This window comes from Dysidea avara, chromosome 9 (genome assembly GCF_963678975.1).
Source record: "Dysidea avara chromosome 9, odDysAvar1.4, whole genome shotgun sequence".
NCBI classification, from domain to species: domain Eukaryota; kingdom Metazoa; phylum Porifera; class Demospongiae; order Dictyoceratida; family Dysideidae; genus Dysidea; species Dysidea avara.
The window spans coordinates 17814544-17827269 of NC_089280.1; the positions used below are offsets into that span (position 1 = coordinate 17814544).

The 12726-nt window shown below is 40.3% G+C and overlaps 1 protein-coding gene across 1 annotated transcript; it reads right to left on the minus strand.

Moving 5' to 3' along the window:
* Positions 1-11312: 11312 nt before the first annotated feature.
* Positions 11313-12068, minus strand: LOC136267534 (fibrinogen-like protein A). The gene has a single exon (XM_066062699.1). It carries the CDS (start codon positions 12066-12068, stop codon positions 11313-11315), a length of 756 nt encoding a protein of 251 aa, XP_065918771.1.
* Between the last annotated feature and the right edge of the window lie 658 nt (positions 12069-12726).

A 12726-nucleotide genomic window follows, 5' to 3' on the forward strand; every position in this document is an offset into this window, starting at 1 on the left:
ACAATGTAAATATTTACAGGTTAAGTTCTTCAAAGCAAGCCTCAACAGTTAATCTGATTTTGTACTAGCATTTTCCTTGGCAGTCAGTGTGGTCTGTATCTTTTCATTTTTGGGCAGTTTTTTCCTATAAAAGTAATCTTTGTTGACATGGGTAGATTCCCAGATCTTTGTATCCTTATTCTTCTGCCTGGTTAACAGCCATGTGGTAATTATGACTGGATTGCCATCAGGCTGCAGTTTCCTCTCCAAGCGCAAGTAGAACAGGAGTCGCCATGTTCAGAATTGTTAAATGTAGCAGCCCAGCCTATAGTTCCAAAACTTTCTGAACCATCTTAGTCATAGATGCCTATATACAAGAGCAACATTGTTAGCTTTCCTAAATGATATGGTTCCCAAATTGAAACACTATACATATGGCATGTAACAGTGGCGGAGTTAGGGGGTTTCAAGGTTTCCACGGAAACCCCCTTTGAAAAATGATTGCATAACAATTAAATGTTTTAATTATTACGGCGTGCGCCTCGATCAAGAGAGCAGTCACAGTAGCTATTAAAACAGTGCATGTGTAGCAAGTTATTTAAGGTATTTTATGTACTATCAATAGGCTGTGACCTTTTTTTTTTTGGGTCTTACCTTACCAAACCAGACAATGTAGTGCAGACTTTTGCGTATCTCATGTCAGTGTATATCTCCACTGTCTAAACTGGAAACCCCCTTTATAAATTCCTAGATCCGCCACTGTGTAACCTACATAGCTGCTGCAAACAAGTAAGCCATATCTGCTAGTATTTAATACCACAAGTACGCATAAAAATTTGGAATTTTTAACTAGAGTAGGGACCATAGCACATCGATAAGAAGTACTGAAACAAGCTGGAGTAGTGCACAATATTAAATCACAGTAATACAATAAGAAGTGTTATATCCATACTGTGTATTTCCATTATGGTATCTTGAGCACAGTAGGGATATAGCACTTCTTATTGTTTTACTGTGATTTAATATCATACACTAGTCCAGTTTGTTTCAGCCGTACTTTTTATCGATGTGCTATAATCCCTACTCTAGTTGAAAATTCCTGTGTACTTTTTTGTTAACTTTTTTCTATAAATATTATTATTATGACTGGTGAACCCATGCATACTGCATCTGAAATGGCACCGTGCACCCCAGCTATATCAATTATTGTCTGAAAAGTGAAGTATCCGTTATGCTTCGTTGTCAGCTATGTTCAACCTGTTACACAGCATTCGGATCTAGAAATGTTCGAAAAGCATCCCTGTAATCCATGCATACCGAAAGAAATGGTGCTGAGTGCCCCAGTTAGGCCAATGAAACTTGATTAGCAGTTTCGCGTCATCGCCCGCATGCTTTTGATACACCCGCATGGAATTTCATTATAGGTATTTCAGATCGAAATACTCTAATAGAGCAGTCACTTTTACTCTAATAGAGCAATCAGCTATACTCTAATGGAAAAATCAACGTACTTTAATTATTTATGCAAGGGTAATCTCACTGTTTTTGGCAGAAATCTTCATGTGTTGTGCTTTTGGAAAATAATGAATAATGATTAAGGTAAGTGCGCCTAATTCCGGACAGTTCCTAACTCCGGACATTTCCAATGTTTGGCGTCATATCTCCAAAACTATCTACAGCATTTACTTGAACTTTTAGGTGATTAATGCTTCATATGCACTGATGCTGTGATCCTAAAATCAGCTTAAAAGTCCTGCTAATTTTTCTAAACGAGGTGATTATTTATTGCCATGTGTAGCAAAATTATCAAAAATTCTTCGATAATTGCTGCTTATTCCCAAGCTCAAAGAGCCATCTGGTCGATTTTCATACAGTGCAGAGGGACAACTATGACTTACCACTATACCAAGTTTCGTTTGCAAACAATCAGCCAAACACTTGCTATGGACTATTTTGTAAGAGCCAGTCTCATTGAAGCTGTATAAATATTTGCGTAAATACAGCTAAATTTGAAATACCCATAACTCGGTAACGAAAGGTACTATGACTCTCCAAATCGAGTATGAGGTGGGCAATAGATGCAAGTTTAACGTGGCGGTGTTTAAAATTCGAAATCAACTTCGAAAGTGCTGTATCAGGCGTGATAAAAAGTGTCCGGAGTTAAGAGCATGCACGAAATTTACACATAGTTGAATTTTGGAGCGCAGCTCCTCGATGGATGGAGATATTTTGATGAAACTTGCAGGACTGATGCACCATAGGATAGGCTTTTTCACCATATTTTAAGGATTGAGTAATTCGCTTGCATGGCGGAGATAGAGTACCGAAAGCAAAAACTGTCCGGAGTTAGGCGCACTTACCTTAATAACCGCCCGCCCGCATCAAATTTTCAAAATTCTGAGCGAGAAACTGGCAATCAAGTTTCATTGGCCTTATATCAATTATCATCTAAAAATTGAAGTACCCATTATGCTTTGTTGTTGGCTGTGTTTAACCCGTTACACAGCAGTACGAATCAAGAATTTTCGCACCTCTGCAATCAAAACAGCCACTATGAAAAATACGGACGATTTCTGTTACGAAGGAAGCCATCATGTGCTATCGCCAAATCGACACTTTTTGCTGTCAGCAAAGATGAAGGAGAACGGGACTCAAAGGAGGACACTGGTAAGTCCATGAAGAATGCATTGTACGTACTGTGGTATGCCAAAAGGCACCTCTTGGGCTGAAGTGACATCGAATGGTGAAAAAATCAAGCCCATAGCCTTAGCCGTTATCGAGTTACACTTGTCTGAAGGCATCAGCCAGTCAGTCAGACAGTCAGTAATAAATTTCGTTAAATGTGACCGGATTTCACAAACAAGGCTTCCACACACACAAAATCAAACTTACGTTTTTACCAGAAATGGATTGCTGGCCTAATACACTATCATATTCCACACTGTACTTCCTTCAGGACTGGCAAGTCTGGTTTCTGTGGTAACTTTCTTCCGACCCTGTCAAAGCCACGAGTGGGAGATTGGTGCCATTGAATGGCCATGGCTTTGTGATAATGGTGTGTAGTGAGCTGGGACTTCACAGAGAGCTCGCCAATAGTGTTCTCAGTCAATTTGGAGTGATTTGAGGGCCATGGAGAGCCCAAATTTGGCCTCTGGATTCCAATCGTCTTCTTGCTTCATTTTATACCCCTATCCCACTCAAGAAAAGCTGCCCAAAACAGGGCTAATTTTGGGTATCAGAAATGTATACACCCACTCAGTGATAGCTAGTAAATAGATGCATACTTGGTGCAAATTGTGTTTGCACAGCTGTAGGCACTGGGAAGTTATTACACAATGATTACTTAAAATCGCCATATCTCCTAACGAAGCTTTGTGCGTCGAAGCCGGGTTTTGTCAAATTCAGTCACAAATATATAATTTTTAAAATTCCGCAGCAACTTGTTGAAAGTGTTTCAGGTTAATCTGAAAGCTTGTTTGGGCTTAGTTTTACCTAACCAATACTGCCTCATCGTCATCAGGGAAATTTGAGGCTGGTCAGTTTTTGGGTGATGCTATTTTGTGGGCCACACCTACTCCTTTGTGGTCCCATGATAATTTTATGATTGGTAAATTGTAAGCAAAACAACACAAATTTATTATACAGTTTGTCGGATTATACAACAACTATTGATTAGATTATCACGCAATTATCCCGCGTAAACCAGTACAACCAGTATGTGTTACATAACATACATTACATCATTAGAATCATGTGTATGCATGAAGTCTGTTCATACCACATCTCCCCTCACAGGTTCAAACGATCAGGAGGATGAATCTGTGTACCAGTCCGTATACGAGTCATGACTCTATTAGGTTCTGGAGTTGTAGACTCAGTCATTGTGAGATGTGGTACATCAGGTACAGCTCTCAATTGACTTCTATTCCATCTGACATTGCCAGTTGGTGTCTCCACAATATAAGATCTCGAAGCACCAGCCGAGGACTGTACTTGTCCTTGTATTGGGGTCTCTCCTGAGGTGACCCACACATTAGTATTGTCAGGAATGTCTGGCAGTTCATGTACACGGTGGTGATGGTCAAAGTCTTTCTTCTGTCGCATCTTGAGTGCTTGGTCACTCTTTCGAAACTCTTCAAGGTAAGGCCATTGCGGAGTGAGCTGTTTGTCAGTCTGGGGCAAGCTTGTTCTGATACACCTCCCCATCAACAGTTCGGCAGGACTATGGTTACACCAAGGTAAAGGTGTTGCTCGATAAGTGAGTAGAGCTAGGTTCAAGTCTTGACATTGTTTCAGTAGTCGTTTCACTGTCTGTACAACCTCTCCGTCATGCCATTACTCTGGGGGTAATGAGGACTACTGGTAGCATGTTGGATGTTATTGCTAGAGAGAAATTCAGCCATTTCCAATGAAGCATATTTAGGGCCATTGTCACTACGCAATACTTCAGGGAAGCCATGTCTTGAAAATATTGGCTTCATTGCTGCTATGATGGCAGTCGATGTGGTGGTTGACATCTTAACTACTTCTGGGAACCGTGAAAAATAGTCGACAATTAATAAGTAGTGAACACCTCTTAACTCAAATAAATCAGAACCTACTACTTGCCAGGGAAATTCAGGTAACTCAGTTGACATTAGGGGTTCCTTACGGTAGTTCACCTCTTTAGCACAGGTATGACAATTCTGAATCATCTGTTCCATTTGTCTAGAGATACCTGGCCACCACACAGATGTCTTTGCTCTCAGCTTGCACCGCTGTATCCCCTGGTGTCCCTCATGGAGCCGTTGCAGTGTCTCATTCTGTAACGAGAAGGGAACAACAATACGGTCATTGTACAATAATAAATTGTTACAAACTGAGAGTGAAGCTCTGACTTTCCAATATGGAACCAGGTCACCTGACACTTGTCCTCTCTCTGGCCAATTAGTTTGGCAGTACTTAAGTACTTGGGAACAGGTAGCATCTTGGGTCTGTGACTGTTTGTACTCTTCCAGTCTCTTTTGAGTTGCTGGTAAAGTTGAAGTGACACTCTCTATAAAGGTTTCTACTTCTTGTTGTAGTGCCATAGAATCAATGTCAACACTAGTTGCCATTACTGGTGCTCTGGAAAGGGCATCAGCTGTAAAGAGAAGTTTGCCCGGCACATGACTAGCAGTGTAATTAAATCTTGCCAGTCGTAATCGAAACCTTAACACTCTTGGTGCTAAGTTGTCAAGTGCCTTGGACGTTAGTAACGGAATAAGGGGTTTATGATCGGACTCAATTTGAAACTCTCTTCCAAGTATGTAGTTTGAGAACCTTTCACATGCCCAGGTGGCAGCCAATGCCTCTTTCTTGATTTGGGCGTATCGACGTTCAGTCTCTGTCATTGACCGAGATGCATAGGCTACTGGTTTCCACTGGTCATCAAACTGCTGAAGGAGGACTGCTCCTAGTCCGAAAGACGATGCGTCTGCAGACACCTTGGTGGGTGCCTTGGGATCATATAGGGCTAACACTGTTGGCTGAGACAACTCCTTCTGAACTTGTGTGAAGGCTGCTTGCTGATCTGGTCCCCAGGTCCATGACTGTCTTGTGCTCAATAACTCTCTTAGTGGCTGACTAATTTCAGCTAAGTGTGGGGAAAACTTTCCTAGCTGGTTGGCCATGCCTAGAAACCTTCTCAACTCAGGCACATTTTTGGGAGGCTCCATCTGGAGAATAGCAGACGTCTTACTGGGATCTGCTCGAATCCCGGACTTGTCAACAATGTGACCTAGGAAACTAACACAACTACAGCCAAATTTGCACTTACTGGGGTTGAGAGTGACTCCAGCTTCCTCCAGTCGGCTGAGAGCTGCTGTCAGATGGTGGTCACGCTCTGCTTGAGTGGCTCCAAAGATAAGTACATCATCCATATGACATAAAACACCATCTAGACCTTGTAGGACTGTGCTGATTCTTCGCTGGAACAACTCTGGTGTACTAGCAATTCCGAATGGTAACTTCCTAAAACAATAACGACCAAAGGGAGATATGAAAGTGGTGTAACGCTGTGACTCTTCTGACAGTGGAATCTGCCAGAAACCACTATTTGCGTCAACTAGGGACCCGCCGATTATGCTCATTATTTTACCTATTATGCTATGCTGCACTGCTCAAAAAATTACCTATTATGCTTAAATTAATGCTCAATATTTACCTATTATGCTCAATATTTTTACCTCAGTTCCCATGTTTTTCTAATAACTTTGCACTTTATGGAAAAACAGTAAGTGGTTGAAGCACAGACTGTAAATCCTTGCTTGTCAAAATGCATGTCACAGAAAAGATCGATATACTCTAATAGAACAGTCAGCTACCTGATAACTTTATAGAGTTACTGACTGTTCTATTAGAGTATATCGATCTTTTTGTCGGATATGTATTTTGATAAGCAAGAATTTATAGCATTGCACAAGTTTTCTGCCTATTATGCTAGCATTATGCTGAATGCTCTCAGGCACCTATTATGCTCATTATTATGCCAGCATAATCGGCGGGTCCCTAGCGTCAACTTTGCTAAATATGGTAGCACCTGACAATTGAGCTAATGTCTCATCTATTGTGGGGACGGGGTGGGGCTCTCTTAATACATTCTCATTAAGAGGTCTGAGATCAACACATATTCTGACTGCCCCTGTACTCTTCGGTACAACTACCATATCTGCGCACCACTGGGTTGGTGCTGTGACCTTGGCAATCACCCCAATGGCTTCCATTCTCTCCAGCTCATCACGTACTTTATCACGTAATGGTATTGGGACGTTCCTTGCAGTAAACAAGGCATATGGCTTAGCATCAGCTTTCAACTTAATCACATACGGTTCTCCCAGTGTTCCTAACCCACTGAAAACTTTAGGAAACCTCTGTTGGATCTCCTGCTCACTACACACTGTGTCAACTCGGCACACAAGTTGAAGGGACTTAATAGCTGGTAGACCCAGCAAATTATTTCTGAGACCACGAATCACAAAAACTGTTTCTGTTGAAGTTCTGTCTCCAACTTGCAGTTTGCCTTGAAACTGTCCCAACACTTGTATGGCATTGTGGGTTGGTCCAAAAAGTGACTTGCAAGCTTGCTGTAAAGTGACTCTTTTGAGGGAGTTGTAAGCTTCCTCAGAGATAACCGTAACCTCAGCCCCTGTGTCCAGCTTAAATGTGATTCCCTTGTCCTCTAACTGCACTGTGATAAGCCACGCTGAATCTGTGTTACTGCTCACTACTCCCAGGAACTGGTCAACATTAACAGTCTCAGTAGTTAGTTCATCAGTCGGAGCAGACTTTGTCAAGCATTGTGAGCTGAAGTGGCCCTTGCGTTGACACTTGTAACACGTAGCATTGCGTACTAGACACTTCTCAGTAGAGCTATGGTGCTTTCCACACCGTTTGCAGGGTTGTCGATCAGGTTGAGTCTTGCCTCCACCTTGGGCTGGGTTGTGGGTGCCAGTCTTCTTACCACTTAGTGATTTCTTTCTCACTTCATCCACGTGACTCCGCCTACCATCCTGTAATAGCTGATGGTGGTCTTTTACCACCTCTCTCTGACGAATCATCTTCTTGGCCTTTTCGAGGTCCAATTCAGCGTCCATTTGAAGGCGCTCAGACAGTGCAGTGTCCCTTATACCCACGACTAGCCTGTCACGCAGTAATTGATCCGTGAGTCCTCCATATTCACATGTTGAAACTAAGCTGTATAAGGTTGTAATGTATTGCTCAGTGGACTCACCAGGGAGCTGATTTCGTCGCTTGAATCTAGCTCTTTCCAATATAACATTACGATGCACTTTAAAGTAGTCGTCAAATTTCCCCACAACAGAAGCGTATTTCTGTCTGTCTTCGGTAGAAATCTTAGTAGAGGTGAGTACATCGTCCGCTGGTTCTCCCTTACAGTACAATAGGGCACTGACTTGTTGCACGTCGTCTTCCTTGACGAGGCCTGACGCATTTCGAAAGCACTCGAAGCGCCGTTTCCACTTTGACCATTCACCTGGACGTTGAAAGTTAAAAGTTTCAGGCGGAGGAAACTGATATGAGGCCATGTTTCGTTACACTTCTGACACCATGTCGGATTATACAACAACTATTGATTAGATTATCACACACAGTTTACCCCGCATTTCCGACTTTTGAGTTGAATCTACCTACTAACACACCTTCCTCACTGCTTTCATGAATTTCCATCACAGAACCCAGTTCATTGTACCAAGAGTTAATAATAGAGAGGACTGTACTAATATCCTACCAGGGAACTGAGAGTGCTAACTACACAGAGGCATAACTTATTGGTATACATAGTACAGTATTATAACTCCAAAGACTTACTTGTTTTCTTGTCAGCCATTTTCAGCTACAATTAAATTCCTTGTTCTTATTAATGACTGCATTTCTGAATACACAGTTGGTTTCTATATTGATTTCACAGAATCTTCCTTGAAATCAAATCTGTGGGTGAGTTATGTGGCAGCAAGACCATATATGTGCCTTAACAACTATGTAGACAATCTATAGTATGTACAAGTTGAGCTGGATCCTGTCAGCTAAAAATGAAAAGTGAATTTTTTCTCAAAAAAAAACAACAAAATTTCTGCCAACCAGATGATAATGACAGTAAAAGTGTTAACAATAGACATGTGTGGTTTGACCCCATTACAAATCCAGGAAAGGATTTAATGAACACTACACTTTTATGGCTTCCTAAAAAGAAATGTATGGTGAACATTTGATTGACTATAACTATTGCATCAGGCATTTGAACGAAGATTTTGAAATATTTTTAGAAGGTCAAGCAGTGCTACAAATGAGCCAAATTTCAAGATCATGCACAATTGCATCCATGAATTATTTTTGAGGATCCAGTTCGACACATACATGCTATAGATAGTGCACAGGGAGTATAGCCACATCCAGACTGGCCACAGCAACCAGCTGTAATAGAACTATGGATTAACAGGCAATAATCAGAGTCAGTTATAGACACACGTGCACTCATTATAATTACATCTTGTGGGTACAGATAAATGGATATATAAATACATAAATATAATAGTTCAATAACATTACCCCCTTCCAAAACAAGTTGTCCCAAGCTTGTAACTAAGGACAAACCCAGTCCAGTGGTCTCCTGCTATACTGTCAATAATGAGATGATTCAGAAGCAGAATCTATGACGAAATGTGAAACTTGGGGTATACCAAGAGTGTCCATGCATTAATAATGCATTATAAGTCTGCAGAGTTGATACTGCTTTAGTGCACGTTTGTCCCATTTGTAATCTTCAGATTTACAGGAGTCTTAACTTCCACAACAGTGCACTTTCACAACTTATTTCAATTTCCCCCTGGCTATTTTGGGAGGCCCACAGCTTTTTTCACAACTTGCAATTGCATTGGCTGCATCTAGGTTGCAATTTACCGGTTGCTGAAATTGACAGCCAAACTAGATCCCCTGGTTGAAAGGATCTTATAGTTTTGGAATGTTTATCGTAGTGAAACTTTTGGGTACGTGCAGCAGAAAGTGCTAACTTAGCCTGTAGCTCTGCAGCACAAGTGTTTGGATCAAAGGCAATTGGTGGTTTAAATGGTGAGGACTGTGGCTGGCATCCAAACATTCCACATAATACACCTGAGCTTTTAAAGCAGTCAACCATTCCATCTCCTTTGGGATGGTAGGCTGTTCTGGATGCCAAATACTTGCAGCACAAAATTCCTACGTTGGCCAGAGTGTATGACCGTTGGATTACCAAAGTTACTACATAATTTGATGATTACATCACTGATTGAAACTGTGCTGTCTGGTCACAGAGTGGAACAGCATCAATCCATTAGTGAAGTAGTCCTTAATGACCAGTAGATAATGGTGATTCTAATGAGAGATTGGCACTTCCAAAATGTCTACAGCTAGCATCTCCCATGGGTTACCGGCAATATTAGGATATTTTGAAGAGTGGCGCCTGAATAGGAGATGGTAACTTGGGCATTTGACATACATTGCATTGGTATAGCTGTATTGTTGTACATTGTAGCCCAATATGCCTGGTGTTGTAGACAGCTCAAGGTTTTCAGGTACCCTTGGTGGCCTACACTGAATATATGTGCCTCCTGTACAGACTTTGGACACAAGGTAGGTGGTACTAATGGAACAGTAACATTATCTGAAGTAGGGATGCCACGACATAGAAATGTTTATGTCACATGTCATAGAGGTTTATGTCACGACATGTCGTATGTCACGACATAAGCAATTCTTAAAGTTCCACAACTGAATCTGATACTTATGAAACTGTATAGCTATATATTTTGATTCAAACATGCAATAATATCAACTTAAACATCAACAATATTACCTATGACATCAACAACCAACATGGCTCATACTTTTTGACAATTTTTCTCAATTTATTGCATCAAATTTGATCAAAATGAATGGAAAAGTGTGCATTATTAAGAGACATTTATGTCACGACATAAAGAAGCCTATGTCATATCATATCATGGAGCTTTATGTCATGACATGTCATATGTCACGACTATCGTGGCATCCCTAATCTGAAGTAGGACTGGAACAGCAAGTACAACAAATGACACTAGCAGTATACAGTACGTACATACCGTAGTTAGTACCTGCCACTTAGCTGGCTACCAGTTTGGGTAATCCCTAACATGCCTAGTCACCAGACCACTACTACCTTTACTAGTTCAAGATAGGCTGTAAATGAGATTTAAGATGTACCCATGCATATATGTAACTTTATACTATTTAGCTGGCATTTTATTTGACTTTTACAACTAGCCACATTACAATTTAGCTACAATTATCAGTTATAACTGGTATTTTGGCCACAACTAGCCCTGTTTTAGCCCCTGATATTTAAAATAGACAATCTGTTGTACAAAATCCTACTGCCTCATGTGCTTTCTTAAATTAAACTAGAAGGTCTATTCCCCTGCCAGTCACATCCACAAACACCTGTCACGCTACCTGGAGTGAGAAACATTTCAACCCTCAAATGGACTAAACATCACATCTGTGATTTCATCAGTAGCAATCAAAGTGCATATGTTGCTATAAGTGTTGGTTTTGTACTTTATGCAGTGATAGTATTGTTGTAGCTCCCCATGCATTGATTATTTAGACACCCAATGACTTACGTAACTTTGACAGTAATATTAAGTTCTTCATTAAATACTTAGTAAACCACATGCAATTTACTTGACATTTGGAAAAGCACATATACATATCTGCCATCTAAATATGGCTTACTAATAATACAATGTATGTAGCTAGTCTTTATGTGATACATGAGAGAGTCACTATGCAATGCATCCCATTTGACGTATTTTCATTTCAACAAATGGTGGATCTTGGTATCCTTTACCTAGATAGATAAACCCATATGGTTCTGCATAGTTGTAGTTGAGGTTGATGTGATAGCAATTCTTATGCCACCATCCACCTGTAGCATTACTACCATGTCCATTAATTGCACAATTTGTATAACTATCATCATCGTTATCTTTATCTCGAGTGGTGAATGGCTGTCCATTTAATGGTTCAGTAATGAATGGATCTATTGGAGTAATCCCAGTAAATCCTGATATACTTAGTGTATAGTTTGTACTTGGTGAACCTACGCTGAAGTGATTGTAGTGGAGATAAGTGTCAGTTCCATTGGAAAACGTGAGGTCTATCCATAGTTCCCATTGTCCTTTACTGGTTAAGCAGTGTAAGGAGTGTAGTCCGTACCAAAATTCTGTTTGGAGATTACCAAATCCTAGTTCATATTCCCACCAGAATCGATTGAAGTCTTCATTAACACCTTGTATTCTCCTCTGGATTACTATCCATCCTCCACCATCAGTTAGTGTGTCACAATATCCTTGTGCTGTATGTCCTGATGTGGTTGTTGAGCAGGGGTCCCTGATGGTGTATATTCCTGGAGATGGTCTCTTTGTAGCAAAGTAGTTACCTTTAGCTGTAACACTACAACAGTTATCTATCACAGATCCATCAACTGTTGTAGCACTAACTAGAACTAGTACTGTTATAACAGTTGTAACAACAATCATTGTCAACTATCAACTTTCAGAATGTTGTTAGTAGCTATGATATATATTCCTCTACGATCACTAAACAAGTATGTGCACTTTATATTATTCTCTTACTTCCTAATAAGGTTGATGTGTAGTGCCTATATTTAGTCCCTGGCATGCATATCTTGTTGAGAAATATGCACTCTGGACAGACAATTAACTTAAACTATGATATTTTTGGTGTGTAATTTTATTCATAGGTTGTACTTATTTAGAGTTTTAGTTTTTTTTAGCTATTTTTAGTAGGTCTAGAGCTTTCTCCCTGTAGTACTATATAAACAGATGTGTGCTTGTAAAATTTAGCACAGTTACTTGAATTATTTTGTGTTGTTTAAACTTTTGAGCCATCCGCTAGCGCTACATGCTAACATATCTTTCAAAATGTAGACATCATAAGTTCAACTAGCTAAATCAAGTCATAAGATCAGCTGATCAGTCTGCTAAGTCATAAGGTCAGCTGATTAGTTTGCTAATCATAAGATCAACTGATAAGTCTGCAAGTCATAAGATCAGCTGATTAGTCTATTAAATGGCAGGATCAGCGGATCAGTCTGCTAAGTCATAAGATCAGCTGATCAGTCTGCTTTTTAAGTCATAAGACCGGGATTCTTCTAAGGAATTCTGAAGCAGTAAT